Raw genomic sequence first — 20112 nt, forward strand, 5'->3', positions numbered from 1 at the left:
ATGTCATAACAAATGAAAAAATATTTGGTATTTAAAATTAAAATAAATTATTTGACTAAATACAAACTTTATGTAATTAGTCTTCTATTATTTGGGCGTTTTTTTTTTTTTTAGTAATTCATAAATTATAAATATATTTTGTGCTTATATACAACAGTACTATAATTCATACTGATGAGTATAAGTAGTACATGGCTAATAAAATTAATTTTTTTTCCCATTAATTAATTTAATACATCACAGACAAAGCTTTAAATATAGTCGGACTTTGAGTAATAACTTAATCTTATACATTTAGTATGATTCAAATAAAATTATAATCAATTTTAGTACTTTAGACCAAATTTATTTTTAATACTTAATAGAAAAAATAAATCAATAAAATTAATACAAATGTTTGTATTTAATGAAATGCCTTATACTTAAGTAAACTTTGTACTTACGTACAATATCAACTTATTTAGGGTTATTACAATTTCATTATTTAATACATGTACATTAAAAAAAAAAAATCATTTTATATAACACAAATAATTTATCAATAGAAACAAAATTTAAAAATATAATCAAATTACAGCTTAAATAATACCGTCATTTACTAATATTCAATAAATATATTCTTTTATTAGGCAAAAAATTAAACATTACAAAAATTAAACATTATTTATATACAATTTTCAATATATAATCAAAATTTGATCATACTTGAAGTATAACTTTTATCAGTCATATTAATTAATAATTACTGAACACAATTTTAAAGACATGTTTCTTTCATTTTTTACTCACATACTATTATTATTACTAGTAGGTAACTTAGAACCTTAACATTAATCAGAATTATCTTCAGTGTCATTATTTTGAGTCAATACTCTATTTAGAGCAGCAATATATTGAGGTGTACGATGATAAACATGATTTTTTTTATGGAATAATTTAGGACGTTTTCGTTTTTTCTAAAAAAGAAAAAAATATACATATACTGCTTAATTCATTATCAAAAAAAAAAAAAAAAAGTAAGGTTTATATTACATAAAATCAATTAGGTATGTAGTTATATAGTTTTTGTCAATACATTCTTAATATAATTATCTAAGATAATTTCTTATCACATAAATTAAATGCATGTTAGAATTGGAGCTCAAATTTTATAACAATTGCATATTATTTTAGAACTATAAAAATAGATAATGTACAAGTTTTTTTTCATAACATAAGGAATGTAAAGTAAAAGTATATTTGCATAATTTAGAGTTTGAGGTCATATTTTTACTTTACAGATTATATATGTTATTGTGGTAAAACTGTGATCAATATTTATATACAATGAATGACCGGAAAAATACAGTCTTCAATTATTGTTATGAGAAACACCCAAAAACATTAATACTGATAAAAAAATATAATAGTTATACGTTATATAATCCATGATTATTTGATCAGTTTGCTAAATTAAAAATTATTACATTTTAATTTTGTTTTTATTGATCAATCTACTTTTAGTAATAAGAAAAACTGGTTAACCAAAGTAAAATTGTTATGAATCAATTTTTACTTTGCAAAATTTTACGTTTCAAATATACGATGTATGTATATATCATTTTTTATATTTATTTTTGTTTAACAATATAAAATCTATATTTATAATTTATTTATTTATACAAAAAAATTTATACTTTTATTTTTAAGTGAATATTTTTCAATTTTTTTTAATATTACAGTGCATATTTGAATATTTTTAGTGTTTTAAAATCTGAACTAAAAATATAACTTTAAACCAATAAAATTTAAGTTTTAGTCAAACAATTATTGTATGACAAAAAATGTATAAACAAATGCTTTATTAAAATTTCTATTTTTAATTATTAGGGTTTGGATTTGAAGGCAAGTTTTATTTTTTTAATAATAATAATAATAGAAAAATAATTTTTACATAAAAGTATATTATTTAATATCTAAGATAATGGTTGTATTTTTTTTACCTTTTTGAATTATAAATGCATTTTTGATAATATAAATGCCTTTTTTGTGTTTAACTTTCAATTGATTTGATAGTTTTATACAGGACATGTGTCTTAACGATATAAATCAATAAGATTTTCTGAAGATGGTGATTATTGTTTGTCAATTATTTTTAATGAGATTTATTATCGGTGATATTTATCGAGTGTTTGGTATGGCCAGTTAATTTAACGTTTATAAAAGTACCCATACTACCTATTTATAGATTAATTTATGTTTATAATGCGTAGATATTAGATTCAAAATTGTTTGTCAGACTGCATTACTGAAGACAGTTTATCTAAGTACATGGTAGTGAATTTTTTTTAATACAAACTAGTTAAAATATACAACATACAAACTATTTAATTTTTTAGTAAATTAAATGCTTATTTTATTAATTATATTGTCTTTAAATCCAAATTATTAATTATTAACTCAGTATAAATTATATTATTTTTAAAATAAAATGCAAAATAAGATTAATATTTACCCTTTTCTTTTCACCACGTTTGATAGGTGCTGGTGTTAATACATCAGAAGATGATTGTTCAGATTGTTCTATAAGTTAAAAGTAAAAACAATTAAAACACAAACGTTTTAATTAAGAAAATATTTAAATATATAAGTACCATCTACAACCATGCTATAATGTAAAAGATTAAATTTTACAATGTCATATAATTTTGTAATTCCATTTTTTCTGTAATAGATTAGTTCTTCACGCCGTTTTTTTAACAAATATTCTTGTTGTAGCCGTATATTTAATGACCACAGTTCAACTTCAGTTAAATATCGGCTGAATTTTTTTATTTGATTTTCAATGCTTATTATACTTCTATAAATAAAAATATATAAATAATAGGTTTATTAATAATAAAAACAGCATACCGTTCTTCTGGTGTTAATCTACGTTTGGGTTTATCTTTGGAAAAAAAATATTTATCCATCAATTGATAATTGTGAACAACTTCTTTAGCGTACTCGCGTTCATGTAAACGTGCACAATACATATCGATACACGCAAGATTATAATCTGTAATATAATATTTATTGTTATAAATATTGGTTAAACCAAAATTTGATTTCTGATTAAAATAGTAAATAGTCTATAGTGACAATATAATTAGTATTTACCATCTCCAAAATCATTCCATTCTGATGTAATACTTAAAACTGCCTCCGCATTATTATCAAAATCATTTTCCTAAATAAGTACAATGCATTCAAATACAAAAAATTATACAATAAACTAAAAAATAATATGTAACGCACATAGTGCATACATACCAATTCAAATTCATCTCTTATTGGATTGTATCCAATTTCAGCATACTGAGCTTTAGACAATCCAGATAAATGAGTAACACTTTCATTTAGTTTGAAATGGACTGTACGATCTTCTAATTGTGGTTTCTTGATTGTACCCCATGTTAGTCTTCCAATTGTACCATCCAAGAAATATTTAGCAAATTGTAATTTGATTTCTATTAAAATTAAAAAGTGTATTCTTCTTAACATTCTTAGTTTAAATATAAATAATAATTTAGTAAAAACACTCAAAAAATATTATTTCTTACCTGATTGAGTTCGATTTATTATATTTCTTGGTAACTCATCCCAGCATCCAAAAGAATATTGTTCAGCAAAGTCTAGAATATGCATGAGTTCATCACCAGTCCATCCATCTATAGTAACTAAATACTGTCCAGGAGATTTTTGACCCTTAAAAAAAAATTATTATCTTTGAATTAATACAGAGAATTTATTAAATGGTTAATTATATTTAAAAATATACAGCATTGTAACTTAATATTTTTTATTTTTAATAAAACATACTTCAAACATTTTTAAATGAAAAATACAGTAGTGTCGCTATGATGCTGTAATCCAAACGACTTCGAGTGTATACCGTTACCATTCTATTATTATATAAACGAGTATGTATATAATTTTATTAATTAAAAAAAAAAAATGTATACAATCATTATATTTATTGTACTCAAATAGTTTACACATAAATAAATAAAAACGATTTTAAAGTTTAAATTGCAAGACAATTTTTTAACAGTTAAGAATAATCCAAATTACTTTTTTCCTCAATTCCCTTCGGATTCCACGATACTACTATATAAATTTAAAATTAATTAAGAAATAAGTTAGAATAAATAATAACAAATACCCTAATACTAATTATTATTATTTGGTTAATCTATTATTTACCTTAGCCAATTTCTGTAACTTTGAATCTCATTTTAATAATAGATTATTCTACTTCATTTTTTTTTTAATACAATCATAAATCTAATATAAAAAAGTAATCTTTATTATATCATATCATTTTTACCAAATTTTTTATACATAAATATAGAAAAAAAATTTGTTGTATTATGCCTAGATACATTCCACCCTTCACACCTAAATATTAAAATTGTACATTCTCTATAATTTACAATTGTATGATTATATTTTTAAATGGAATGCTGTTAATTATATAGATATTACCGTTAATTAACTTAACATTTAATTATAATTATAATAGTGATGATGATATTGATTGTCTAAATTCACATATTTAATTTGCAATAAACTCTAGTCAGTTGCTATCATTTATATCAGTGATTTTCAAACTTTTATTAAACATGATATATTGTGCTCTTAAAAAAATTAACACGACACCACACTGCGACTTTTTTTTTAGTACCAAATTAGATGAACAAAATTTTTTTAATTATAATTACATTATTTAATTGAAAATGTGTGCTAGATGGGTATTACAAATTTTTATTTATTATAATAACATTTTATTACTTATTAAATTTATTTTCAAAAATAGTGTTGTTGGTAGAAAAATCAAAACCTGTGCTTTTCTTCTTATATCTGTAGATTTGTCAACTTGTAGTACAAACATGAGAGAATCACATAACTTATTCAATATTTGTTCATCAATATCTTATAGTGATATATGGTTTATGCACCCACTAATTGTATTATCAGACAAAAAATGTTTCAATATTTCTTGTTCAGCTTCTATTCGAGAGGATATTTTTATAATCTCATGGCAAGCAGGTGGTAAAATTAATTGTTTACCTATTGTATTTGGTTTCATTGTTTTAGCCACAAGTTCTGCCACTACCTAACTTGCTTCTTGAGATTTATCAGAGATCTTCACAGTTGTTATCATATTTTAACTTTGCTGAGTTTGTAGTAGTGTTAATAAACATTGAAAATATGTTACCTACATTTTTGTAGATCAAATGTAATGAATGCTTAGTAGACAAATGGTATTTAAGTTTACTGAACACCTTTGCTTCATTTAACAATTTTTCACCACATATGAGCACTATAAATGTGGATCATCTATATTACTAGTACAAGAAAATTCCATTTTTAAGTAATCTTTGTGACACAGAAGAATATTACTTTATTTTGGTGGTTGACTTACTGATGTATTGATGTCAACAGAACGAGTTACAAATTTATCGATACTTATAATAATTATTACAAGTAAATTAACATCATAAATATACATATAAAAAAAAAAATACTCATAAGTTGTTAAATAGAATATAAATTAAATAGAACTATGAAACAAATAACACTACAAATAAATGTATTATTCAATAGTTTTCTAAGATAATTTATCTTAATTACTTTCTCCCTACAAACTCATTTTATTAATACATGTATATAATTTGACTACAATGTGTGATGATTGAACGCATTATATTAATTTTAATAATTTGTGTATCAGAAATCAATACAGTAATTTATGAAAAAAAATTTTCAGAAGATGTCTGCACACCTAGTGAATGCTCGCGACACCCAGTTTAAAAACCACTGATCTATGTCTTATTATAAAGAGGAAGTTGATATTGTTAATTTATTATTATTATTAGTAAATCTCATTTTTCAAATTTAAATAAATTCAGTATGTTTAATCATAATAATATATTATCAATATAATTTTGTTGATTATTTTATTTTGTTTAACTCTATACATTTTCATTTAGGGCGCTCAATGGTAACTATTTTTCAGTATATTTAAACAATTAATTATAGATTCATTAATTTACTAACTAGTTTTAAGAATTAAATAACAGATATTTTAATTTAAAGATTACTTTTAACTTGTATCCATGGTTATTTTTATGATCTCCAATTTCTGCTCCATGACTATAACACTAAAATATAAAACTTATTATCATACAATTATATATGTTTATAATAAGCACGTAAATATTTTAATCAAGAGGATGCTAAACCCAAATATGCTATCTCCGTCTTACAAATGTACAATATAGCAAATCTGTAATCAACAAAACAAACTTTATGTAAAATGGTATAAGTAAATTATTATTAAATTTAAAGGTATACATTTTATCTGGGATCTTCTTAAATTTTATTAATATTAACATTTTAAAATAAGTTATATGCATTTTAAAATTGTATATAGTTATAAGTAGGGCCCAGAAATTCATGAATTTACATATTTTTACTGAATATATAAAAAAATTATAATATTAATAGATTTTTTTACTTATACTTATAAATTAAAAAAAAAAATGATGGCTTTTTGTAAAGCACATATAAGTGTTTTTAAGCGCATATTACAGCAAGTTTTGGTGCATAATCTTCTAAGTCTTAGTTTAAACATTTAAAGTTTGTACTTAATTTTAAAATTAAATATCTATAAAACTTTACGTGTCCTAGATAATATTCTTTAATTTTGAGTTTGATAACAGGTCAATATATTCTAATATTAAAGCAAATAATACTAAATTGATTCTGCTGAATGCAAAATTGCTATGTTTATAGTATATTAATAAAACAAAGAGATAACACATACACATATAGTGTCTTTTTAAATATATTAACTGAGAAATTGTGAAATACTTACGGCCAAACATAATTGAAAGTATGAACATTCCAAACATACTACAGTTAAACTGTCTATGACATCCTGGCAATATGTACAAGTGTTATCCATAGCTATAATCTGTAATTAATAATATAAAATTACTTCAATAAAAACATCGGCAACAATTTAAAAAAATAATATTAATCTTAACTCTATCTATACTCTATGTACGTTGAGAACCAAAATTGGTATCAACCAGTTTTTGTCAGGCATCACCTGTTTGTCTCTCGCCGAGTTAGTATGCTTGCCATATGGTAATGCCATGCTTTTATGCACAAGTACAGTTATTAACTTGAATAAAGTATAGAATACACATAAATATTTATCTTATTTCTATTGTTATATTTTTATTAATAGGTACTCCAATGTTATATTTTTATTATCATTTACATAAATTATAATATATTATTACTCAGTGCTGTCTAAAATATAACAAGCGTTGACTGTTTGGTAGAAATTTAGTATTTTTATGCAAGTTATTTGTAGCAAGTATTGACTTATAAGTAAATTTACAATACATTGATAAATTTCATAATAATATCAGTGAGCCCTAGAGAATTTTGATTAAAATAATGAATCAATATTTATAAATTATGCCTTACAGTATAAGTTTCTGACAAATCATTTTTATTATTTATTTTTTTATGATTTTAAATAAAAATTATTACTTTATTATACTATCAAAGTATCAAACATTCACCCAAATGTTTAGTTTAGTGTTTCTTAAAAATGTGAGTTGGCTGATTTATATCAGGTATTTAGTAGCTGCCAGCTGGTAAGGTATATAATATATTATAAAATAGTATGAAATTTACATGTAAGAAAACAACATCATATAATATACTCAGTATATATTTTGGTACATGTTATATGTAATCCAACTTAAATGTTACTGGTTAGTGATGTCTAAAACCTACCAACTTTAAATTAAACTAAACTAATTACAATCCATTCAATAGCAAAAAGTAATTTTGGTAACCGTATCTAACTAAGCTTGGTCACATTCTGCCGTAGAGTACCTGATGATCAGGGCTCGTAAGTTCATGCACTAAAAAATGCATAAATTAGCATGCAAATATACGTTAAAATATGTACTAAAAAGTTCGGAAATATGCATTTATATCTGCTTATATTTTTAAAATACAGTAGAGCCTCGATAATCCAGACAAATTCAGACCAAGCATTGTCCAGATTACCGATTCATCTGGATTACTGGAGGTTTTTCAAGATAACCTACTCAATGACTAAGATTTTATTTTTATTTCCACCACTTTTATATTTATTGCACTTTAAATTACAAAAATAGGTAAATTAATCGGTAAGTAATAAAAATGACCAATTTTTTTTTGTCAATAACATTATTTTATAGATTAATTAAGTTCCAGGAATTCCAAATAAACTACATAAGTTCATTATATTTACAAACAAATGGATTTATATGCAATCCGAATTACCAACTGGATTATCGTGGGTCTAGACTATCGATACTTTACTGTATGCACAATGTAAAAAAATTAGGGAAATTTTGAAATAATAAGATAAAACATCAATTCATTTTAAAAGTATTTTATTCCCTTTAATTTTTATACACTTTAAAATAGTCAAAATTAAAAAAAATAAATCAAAACTAATACTATCATTTTGTAAATAGGAAAATAAATAAAATAAGAAACAAAAAAGAACTAAAATATTTATAAATAAATAAAAAATTTTTTTAAGTGATAATATGCGTTAATGAAATCTACTATATGATAAATATGCCTTTACACCCAAAATATGTAAAAACATGCACTATTAAACTTTATATAATTATTACTATTGTTATGTAATGGATTTGTATCTCAGTTAGCATCCTAGTAGCTATCTGTATAGCAAAAAATGAACTTACGAGCCCTGCTGATGATCAATATTATTGAATGATAATAGATATAAGGGCTTAGAAGTTGATACATTTGTATTTTGTATATTTTTAAACCTTTATTATTGATAGGGAAGTTAAAACAGTAATTCATGGTGCAATATTCAAGCAAAAACTGTATAACATGTTAATACAAATTCAGTCATTCTTTGTGAACAAATTGAATTTGTCTAACATAAATGTGAAACATGATGATACAGATTTTTTCTAATAATATTTTTTCCAATCATTCGATTTAATGCCGGTATTGATACAGGAGCGTCATTTGCGGTATGCAGGGTATACATTTGCGTACCTAAAATTAAAATTGTAAATTTTGGCTCGCAAGGCACATCCACATGGCCTGCTCAGGCCACATCATAATAATGTCAAATATGTAGAAAAAAAATAAATAGTGCCTAGTTCAATATTTATGCATACCAAAAAAAAAATTGAAATGATTCCCCTGTATTGATACATTCTAAGTTGTTAATTCATATTATTATTACCATGATAATAAATGCTGTAATAGTCACTTAATTTACTATACAAAAAGGTAAACAGGTATGCACTAATAAAGGTAACCCATAGAGATAATAAATATCATAATCCATAAATTAAAACAAAAACAGTGTTTTGAAAAAAATTTAGATTCTTTTATCAGTGAAAGGAAAGATATTTAATATTGTATTAATATGTGTGAAGTCTACACTCTATACTATAGACCGATTGTTAGGTGGAACAAAAAAGATTTATGATAGCATAGTTGTAACATAAAAGGAGCTTCATTTTCTATGCCATTCATATTGTTTGGGTAAATATATAAACAAAATATTGTTACAATTATTTTAAACAATTTTAAAAATTACTTTTATATTTAACAAATACTAACATAAAAATATGACTATAAATTCTAATTCAAATATTTGAAAACGGTAAATTATATTTTTAATAAAAACATCAATATATTAGGTTATTTATTTAGTAGACATATCAGTCACTGTACAGCCGACTGTTGATAGATTCATAACAGGCACCTATGCTTATTAATGATTTGTTTATACAAGTTACATTTAAAACTATAATAAAGAAACACATATGACATTTTTAATACAGAGATAGCACTGAACATGGATCAATTTATGTAAAATAAAGTGTTTTTGTGCAGTATTAACTAATAATTACTAACTTATCTACATTTTATATGTTAGTAAACTAAGCAAATTTGTAAACGTTAAAACGTTTGTTTTGTAATGTTTTTGATTTAATATGTAAGTGTTATGCCTAACTGTGCGAGAGTGTTTCATACCTTTGCATTTCAACACTTCCCTCTCCCACAACACTTAAAGGCTCGAGGTATGTAATGATTAAGCACGTTACAATCCACGAAAATTCAGCAGGACAACAATTAAAACGTTTCATTTGCAGATAAACACGACGGGTTTTTCGTTTTGAAAATCGTGAGTCAGACGTACAGCGCGAAACCAGTACGTTGCACGCAGTTAAATAAAAATAAAAAAAGGTGTCTGCAAAATATACTGTCTGCGACAGTGGACTTCAGTGAAATGTTTAAACCGGACGCAAAGGCGTACGGAATAAGTGCTCAAGTGCATATTGTTAAGTACTCGTAGACGTGTTCTCACCGAACGGTATGATCCTCTCCAGACGACTGCGACACAGGACGAACTGCGGCCCAAGACGACCGTGCGGGCGGCGAACCGATTGCGACTGGAACACCGGGAGTCCAGGAAGAGCAACAATAATGCCGCTTACGACATTTCAGAGAGCCGCGATCTGTGGCGCGTAGTATTTGCGGAATGCCACTGCGACGATTATCAGCGGAAAAACGTCAAAAACCGTTTGAGAGGTACGACGCTGATAACGGTGGCGGCGGCGGCATCATTAGCGCGTCAAACAAAACAAAACACAACGAGCGCGCTAAAGGGCCGCGGCTTCTGTCCCCCCCCCCTCGGTCCGTTTGATGGGCCGATGGTTGCTGGTGCACAACTCCCAACGCACACTTGTACAACCGCGGCTCGTTACCGATGATATTATTATTGTTGTGATGATAACGCGAACGCCGTGGCGTACGCGGTACCGCACTAATTAATCGGTATGGCTATGTAAAAATATTTTTACGGGCAAAGTTAGTTTCACGTTAAATTTAAGATACTAGAGAAGTAGGGAAAAATTCAAGTTATCCTAATACAGTGAAAGTAATGAAAAAAGTTTTTTTAAACTCATTTTTAACACAATTAGCAGTATCTGTTTACTTGAATCCTAATGCTTATCTTTGTATTTTTATTGCAGTATTATTTTATTTTTAAAATAAGTCATTCTATTTTATTTGTATGCATCACTAATTAGTTATAAATACAAATAAGTACTGTTGAAATTAATACGTAGGTAATTACTCGTCGTTTTTATGCATCTACCTAAATAGGTACCTTTGTTTTTAATTAACAACTATTTGTTTTGTTTATTGTTAAATTTATAGTACCTATACCTCTAGTTATTGGCCATAGTAAACTATACTGATAATATAATATAATATACTTACAGTACAATTAATGAATTAAACATTGTTAATTGGTATTTGGCGCTATGTATTCTAATGTTATTTTATTTTTATTTGTTAAATATAGTCCAACTAGAATATTTTATGTAAAATTTTCTGAAATTACATGTATAATAAAAATATTAGGTACCTACCTACATACAGTTTATTAGTGTTATAACTTATAATTGTCACTTACAATTAAGTTTATCATGGAGTACCTAGATACACACTTGGGAATGAAATACATAATTTTTTATAGTTTGGTACTTGTACCTTAATTACCTTATATTACCTACTATTAATTTTCTATAACCTATTACTCTTTAAAGGTAAAACAAATAATTCATTATTTTACTTTTTAAAAATACAATTAGCCACTAGGTACCCATATGACAAAACACAATGGGAACTTTATTACTAAACCAGTAAAACCACTAGCATTATATTATGGTTTGTATACATGTATATAGTATATAAATATAATAATATACAAAATGAGTGGTGAAAAATTTGAGCCCCGTTTATGGACGTCTATAGTTGAACAATTGAACCAATCAAGAATATTTATAAATATTACGATAAATGTATTATTGGTGATTTTGAGACCTGAAATAAGATTTACAGTGTCCATAGACTATAAAAAGTTTAGTGCCCTTAATTAAGTAAAAATATATTGTAAGCCTACATTTTTTAAATGTTTCAATTGATAACTCATCATTAATCTACTTGATACCTGAATAAATAATAATATAATATTTTAGGTTTATTGACCATATCAATATGTCCGTGTATATATGTAAAAACTAAAAAACATATTTTAGTCATTTTAAATATATAAAATAATTAATATAAACAAAACCATTATTTATATTTTTCTTTTTCTTGCTATTTGATAAACAAATGTGTTAATAGTATTATTAAAATTTAATTTTTCAACCAATTCTGCTTCAATGCTATAAATAATAAATACTACTAATGCATACCGCCTTTTATGCTTCGAGATTGTCCTAAAAAATGATTTTACTCTTTTGAAAATGGAAAAACCTTCTTGCTTGAGCAGTTTGAAACTGATGTACATACGCATAACTATTTCTAAATATAAAAGCATACATTCTAGTTTTTTGATTTTGATATACTTATATATAGAGAGAATAAATTTTGTTTTTATTCGTGGAAATTAATTTTGAAAAATGAATACACTCAGCTACAAGTAAGTGTAATATTATCAAATACTAGCTTTAATTAACTATTTTAGATTGTAGATATTTTATTAAAAATAATATTAGGACAGTATAAGGTGCCCCTAAAACAGTGGTTGTGTAGATTGCAGCCTACAATGCTTACGCCTTAATCTGGGTTTGATGATTGCTATTAAAAATATTAAAATTATGAATGTTAATTGAACTGTTAGAGTTTATAAATTAATTATATAATCTTTTGGTACTTTCAACACAGAGAAACAAACATTTTTTTAGTGATCAGTTCTTGAACAGCATTTGTTATTTATTGAACTACAATGGTTCATACATTTACATAAAAATGTTGATTATCAAGGTTTTGCTATTTAATATTTTGGTGGTTTAACACTGTAATGGTCTAGTTTTGAACTACTCAAAGCTAATTCAAAATTATAATTTGTTTAAAGATTTTGTAATTTAATGAAATGTGTGTTCTTGTAATTATTATAAATTATATCAAATTATATATTTTCAAAATTGTTGTTCTTTATTAACTAAAATAAGCCTACATAATATAGGTACTATAGTAAATTGTAATGTATTATATTTTTATAAATAGTGTTAACTCAAAATATTGATATACATTTAAACATACTTATTTATTTATTATTTTTAGTTTATCAACATTTTTTATAATAGTATTATTATTAGAAAAAAACTATTTCAGTTCTATAGAAGTGTAATTTTGGAACCTTTTAAAACCATTATTAAAAAAAAAAAGTTAATAATATCCAATTATATTTAATTTTAGAAAAGCTGTTATATTTTAATATTTAACATTAAAAATAAGTTGATATTGTGTACTTTGATGATTTAACTGATAAATTTATGTTGAAATATACAATTAATATTAGTATGCATACATTGTAAGGACACGGGTGCATGTGTCAATATATTATGTATCATAGTTAAACTTTCTATTGTAATGTGAAGCGATACTTATCAATTCCACACACATACATAGGTATGATTATGTGATGTCAATGATGCGTATGTGTAGGGCTCTTTTTGTGTAAAAGACTCACTCTTGGACACTCTTGGACACGGTACTTTGTACAATGTTTGTCTAGATCTAGTTGTATAATACATTTATATTATACTGTTATTATAATCATAAAGTCATGTTACTATTTGTGTTAAATACCTCAATACTCAAATTCACTCAGGTTTCAATTTCAACAATTTACTACACACTTCATTTGTCAATATATAATATAATAATTAACAATATCCATAATTTAAGGGTTATCTTAAGGACATAAAATTTAAATTTATAGATTCAGCAATCATTTTAAGATCTATGTATAAATGCGTAAATTAAAATCCATTTTAACAAAAAATTAGACAATATTTTTAATTAAAATTAAATATTTTCAGATTGTCTCAATATTCTTTAAATATTAATGTCTCGATAATATTGAGAATTTGTAACATGAATCAAAGAAAGAGAACTGATTAGGCAATCTGATTTTGTTAAATATAATACAATTCAATGTACACTTCCATTATATATATGTTACATCTTAAGTATCATAATACCATTAGTGCTGTATGCTACCTACTAGAAAGCAATTATTGATAGCTCTTATAAAAGTATAATTCAAACAAGATAAAACACAAAGATCTATGTTTGTTTTTTCTATGTAATTAATTATTATTATTAAAATAAATTTCATCAAACTGTGGTTAAATAGACTCGTTAGGAAACTATTTAACTAAATCAATATTGTAATCAAGTACATTACAATTATAAATAATAAGACTGATAACTAAATACAATTAATAGGTACATAATTACATATTATAATTAAATGATTGAATTTTTCATGTTTTTTGATACTATATCAAAGTTTAAGTAAAAACAACAGATAACATACTTTTAAGTTAGAGTATTTTTCCAGCTTGAATAGTGATTGTTAATTAAAAATAAATATATTTAACGTTTTCTAAAATATAACTTCAATAAATATTAAATAGTTATTACAGTAACATTTTTTTATGACAAATATACCTTAATAATCAATAAAGAAGTATGTAATAGACTATTACTTATAGTAATTGGTAATTTAAATGATCTTACAATTAATTTGTAGGTAGCAAACATAACAATATAACATGTAAAAGACTGGTAGATAACATACAAGAAGACTCTATAAATAGGTAAAAAAAAATCATTTTTATGATTTTAGAATTAAAATAAAATATTTAAAATGATACATGTTAGTGGCAGCTCGAGTCTTCAAAACTCTAGGAGCAATCTTCATAAGCTACCCACCCAGCCACCAACTAAATTTAGTATTTACTATGATTAATGCAATATTTTTAGTTTTTCTAAAGTTATATTTTTCTCATACTTTTACAATTAACTATAGATAAACTTATTTTTCTATTTTCTAGTCTTCTGTTATAATTAAACATGACTAACTTTAAAAAAAATAATGAATGATATTGATTAAATAATATTTAATATGTTATAATAACTTAAAACAGGTGAGTAAATTGGTACCACTATGCTGTAACGTATAAGTTTTAGATTAATTTTCATATTGGTTCAGCATACCACCATACCACCCATAGGCTATAATAGATACACACCCATCCATTTTTGGCCAGAAACTCCTAGTATTCTTTTAATAAGCTGCCTCTGAATTACATATAAATATTGTATTAAACTATTATATATATATAACAATTTTACATTTAATTACAATATACTAATTGTTAAGTAAAAAAGTTTTTGTATATGCAAATAATAATTATGATATTTAAGTCAGAAACTGAAACCATATATATTAATATAATTACAGTTATAAAATTACAATTACAGTACAGATAATTGATAAAATTAAAAACAAACAAATTCCTTTAATTTAATCATTATTTATGTTACTATTTTTTTAATAAATATATGATTTATTTAAAAAAATAATTGTACATCATTCTTAAATGAGCTCATATAGTGCGGAAACACAAATTATTAAAATAATTGTACGCGCAAACGCAACTATATAATATTATGTCGAAGGATTCAGTATTATGAACCAAGAATAATTAAATATTAACCAAATCAAGAAAACGCCTGAAAATATTTGGTTAGGCAATTCATGTTTCATTCGACTTACGGGACACGATAGACAACCTATTACACATCAACAACATTAGTTCGAGAACGGTTTAGAGTAGGGAACAAACTAGAATTTATACATAGGAGTTAGGATGATACACAGATTAATTATCGGGGAGGGGAGGTTCTCTATGGTGAAGTCGGTTTTGTGCAATGACCATAGAAAGTATAAATACATGGGAAAAATGATTTTTATATACTAAGTTAACCACTACGGAAGTCCGGTGATGCTAGAGGCTGAGGTGAGCGATGATGATCTTTGGATATTCTGAGCAGTCTCTCACACAACTCTCCCACCCGAGTTGTTGAGCGACTTACGCGGCGTGATCCTGGGCTTAACAATGAAGTAAGCTACAAAAGTAGCTAATAAACAATAAAACAATAACAATAATGCGAACAAATATGAAAACCAAAACAATAATAAAGGTGTTTGGCTGAACAATTAATTACACACAAAAAAAAAAAACAATACACTGAATAAGAAAGATTATCAAGAAAAACGCTAACCATTGATAATACAAAGATATAGTAAACAATAATAACGAGGAACGGGAATAAAAAACTGTATGTTGTCGTTCTTATTAGCCTATTGCCATACCAAGCCTAATATTAATAGCATCACGGTATAATTCAATTACATGTCTTTCGTTCTGACGTAAACAATAATAACAAAAAGTAATAAAAATATTTTTTCTTTACGAATTTATAATGTAAAAAATATTGGTTATCAAAAATATATAAAATGTATTAAATATTGAAAAAAAACATAGTTATTGGATAATATTTTACATGATATAACAATGTTGCACTCGATATCATTATGATTATAGGTGATTAGACAAATATGTATAAATAAGAATCTATTAATATAATTTCAGTTATTAAAATGTTTTATAAACTCAAAGATAAAAAGTAATCATTTTTAATTTAATTACAATACTATTATAAATTTAGCTTAGTTCAAAATATATTCAATAATTAAATATGGTATATGGATCTCATTAAATAATGCAGTCAATACTTAATTTACTATTTTATTTTTTGGTTTCAGATAAATCAGTCTTGTTAGTATCAATAACTAAATCTTCAGAAGTTTCTGGTACACATTCTGATATCCATTTCAAGTAAGGAATATTACCATTTTCTATCTATAAAAGAAAAAAAAATGCTTTAGTGTTTACTAGAAATATCTAATAAAACTATATTATTTTATAATGCTATAAGTTATAATGCCAAATAACAAAAAGTTAACCACTTTCTATTCATATTAATTTCACTTCAAATTGAAAACTTTTGAGTAACATTAACTGTAATGGAATACTAACTTTAGTAGAAATTACTTCACAGACTTCATATGGGTGAGCAGACCTAAAAATGTATTGGTTTTCAAACATTAATTAATAAAATATAGTGTTTGTACAATAGTAATAAATCCATTAAAACAGCTAAATACTAAAATCAACACTTAAACATATAAAATAGAAACAACTTGCAGTTGTTATTAGTCTTTTTTAAATAATAATAGAAAATTACAATTAATTTAAATAAAATGTTAATACAGATACAACAAAAATTGTATATTTGATAGTTTTTTTTTTTGTCAATAAGTTTTTATATTTTTAATGATGATGAATACATTTTTCTTAGTATGAAGAATTGAATTATTTTCGATTTGTATAAACTATATAAATTTAATACCTATAAGATAAAGATAAGAGTCTATTAAAATATTTATTTATTAGTCAAAAATTATCTTCTCTCAATTTTCTTGGAAAATATAATTAGACTAGACAAAAAATATTTTTCAAGAACTTTAGAACTTAAATTAAAAACAATCAGAATGTCTTTTATCAATATCATTCTTATTCAAATAGTTGAAATTATGTATTATATAATTATAATATATAATAATTATATAATTGTATAACTTAAATATTTAGACTGTTTCAATGTCATATAAAAATATACCTAATTAAGAATTTTTTGAAATTGTGTTTCATATATTGTAAAAAAAATTTGTATATTTGTAAACATGACCAATTTAAATATTATTAAATACAAAATTTAAAGTTTAAAATGCTTAAGTTTAATTTATTTTGTTAATTAATTAATACTTAATTATATTATATCCAATTTTAATATATAGTCTAACTAGATAATAATTGCATTTAAATTTTAAATAAATATATTTGTATACAATATACATTAGATTGGGTAGATTGCATTATCAGTCGCCAAACATTTATTAAATCTATAGTGAGCATGGATCTTATTTTAAACAAGAATTAATAGCCCATTAATGATCCATTCAATTTTTATAAATCATTATATTAATCAAATACTTTTGATGCCTGAGTTAAGAACAAAATCTACAATTTAATTTCCTTAGGTTACCAAGAGAATAGTACTTACTTAACATAATTAGTTAAATCTTCTATTCTCGAAGTTCGTGTTTTAATAATCTATACAAAAAACAAATAATATTATTAATATTGAATAAAAGTTAATAATTAGTAATAAATAATAACATTAATAACATATTAAAAAACTGTTAGATATATTAATAAAAATTAAGATTATGATATATTTGTGATCGCTTTATGGTATGATGATAAACATGCAAATGTTAACAAATATATTAATATTTATACAATTTAATAAAATTAATTTAAGATATATTTTTACAGAAAACACAAATGAATAAAATTACCTTAATTTCACTAGCTATTAATATAAAACAATTATGTATAAGGTATATTAGAGTCTTAATATACCAAGAACCATTTATTACTAGTTATAATTAAGTATAAATATATAATACCAGAATGCTAGTTTTATTACCTACATGATAATTTAAATACTAAAAACAATTTATTTACTATATACTTGTAATATACATAAAATTTCTTACCATCAGTATTTCAGAGTCTTCTGTTACTTCACCTTTCCATTTATAAATTGATGTAACATTAGGGATCAAATTTACACAAGCTGCAAGATCTTTTGTTATAATACCACTGTAATATACATTTGTACAAATTAACTTTTTGTATTAAACAATAATTTAAAGATTATTTTTTTCTTTATTTACTATTGAAATTTTATAAACCTCAGAAATTAAAATTAATCATGTAAATCTACTTGTAATGATAATCTCAGTGTTGGATAGCAACGTAACGTGTGTCACTCGTTACTGTAACGTAGTTACAATTTTCAGTAACGTTATGGTAACTTCGTTACTATTATTTTTGGGTAACGGCAAGAGTAACGACATTAACAGTGGTGTTCCCATTAATTTTTTTGAGAGTATACTATATCGTCAAATATAAACATTTAATACAATAAGAATATTTTTCTTATGGTCTATAAGAGTAAAGCCGGTAAAGAGCGTGTCAATAATATGGAAAAAAATTGAGATTGAGAGCATTCGCTGTATACTAATACTGAAAAAAAATCTTGAGAGTATATGGCATATATGTAGTATACCCTATGGGAACTTTTCATTTTCTTATATGGCGCTTCAAAAATACTTATTGGTTACTCATGATCTATACTTAATTCTACCTACCTACATAATATGTATTGATAGAAATATTGTTTTTTGTATTGAATTTTCAACTCAATCCTACTTTAAAAGTATTGACATGAATATGATATTCTAAATATTTTTTAATCCTATTTATAATATAAAATATTATATATTTGGAAGTCACTAAACAATTAATTAAACAAATCGCTAAAGTAAACCGTTTGAAATAATCTTCTTCAAATTTAAATACTCATAATCTAATTACCTTACGATTATGTGATGTTACTTAAAAATTCAAAGTTTTTACTATAATATTAAGAGTATGTTAGCTCATTATTTGTTTTCTATCTCTGAACCAGGAGTAACTTTGCATTTGACGAAACCAACCAAGTAATACATTAGTATTTAGTAGACTTAGTAAATAGTTAAATTTATTTTTATTGCTTGACTCACCGAGCTAAACTTTTTGCGAATTCAATAGACGGTGCAGTAACATGTACAATAGAATGTATTCCGCATTTGTACATTATGGATTTGCGTCACGTAGTCAATTTCTATGTAAAGCACAAGAGTAATTTTTAGTCTCCTCTATGATAGTTCTAAAAATAAAATATTTGTTCATTATTCTTTTACACTCGACCTCAGTAGTGAATACAACTTACAGTTACTCGCTTCTTTGGTCACCGTTCCTTTTTATTTTATTCGTAATTATTTTTGATCGACTTCAGACCGTTCCGAAAAATAGCAAATAGAGAATTCGTCATTCGACAGTATACCAAAACCGGCAAGTGATAACGTTTATGAGGGTAGATCATGATAGATAATATAATTTTTAGTGATAA

At 24.4% G+C, this 20112-nt stretch overlaps 2 protein-coding genes across 2 annotated transcripts; both read right to left on the minus strand.

Moving 5' to 3' along the window:
- Positions 1-594: 594 nt before the first annotated feature.
- Positions 595-10701, minus strand: LOC113559826 (transcriptional adapter 2B). The gene is made up of 10 exons (XM_026965591.1): positions 10463-10701; positions 6902-7000; positions 6126-6185; positions 3582-3726; positions 3292-3488; positions 3139-3208; positions 2893-3037; positions 2634-2839; positions 2495-2562; positions 595-956 (listed from the first exon to the last, which is right to left on the minus strand). The coding sequence occupies exons 2-10, from the start codon at positions 6989-6991 to the stop codon at positions 831-833; spliced, it is 1107 nt and encodes a 368-aa protein (XP_026821392.1). The 5' UTR covers positions 6992-7000; positions 10463-10701; the 3' UTR covers positions 595-830.
- A 4861-nt stretch (positions 10702-15562) lies between these two features.
- LOC113559911 (protein CutA homolog) lies at positions 15563-20069 on the minus strand. Its single transcript, XM_026965689.1, has 6 exons — positions 19933-20069; positions 19724-19869; positions 18653-18758; positions 18154-18203; positions 17067-17109; positions 15563-16889 (listed from the first exon to the last, which is right to left on the minus strand). Exons 2-6 carry the CDS (start codon positions 19795-19797, stop codon positions 16776-16778), a joined length of 387 nt encoding a protein of 128 aa, XP_026821490.1. The 5' UTR covers positions 19798-19869; positions 19933-20069; the 3' UTR covers positions 15563-16775.
- Between the last annotated feature and the right edge of the window lie 43 nt (positions 20070-20112).

This window comes from Rhopalosiphum maidis, chromosome 3, assembly GCF_003676215.2.
Source record: "Rhopalosiphum maidis isolate BTI-1 chromosome 3, ASM367621v3, whole genome shotgun sequence".
NCBI classification, from domain to species: domain Eukaryota; kingdom Metazoa; phylum Arthropoda; class Insecta; order Hemiptera; family Aphididae; genus Rhopalosiphum; species Rhopalosiphum maidis.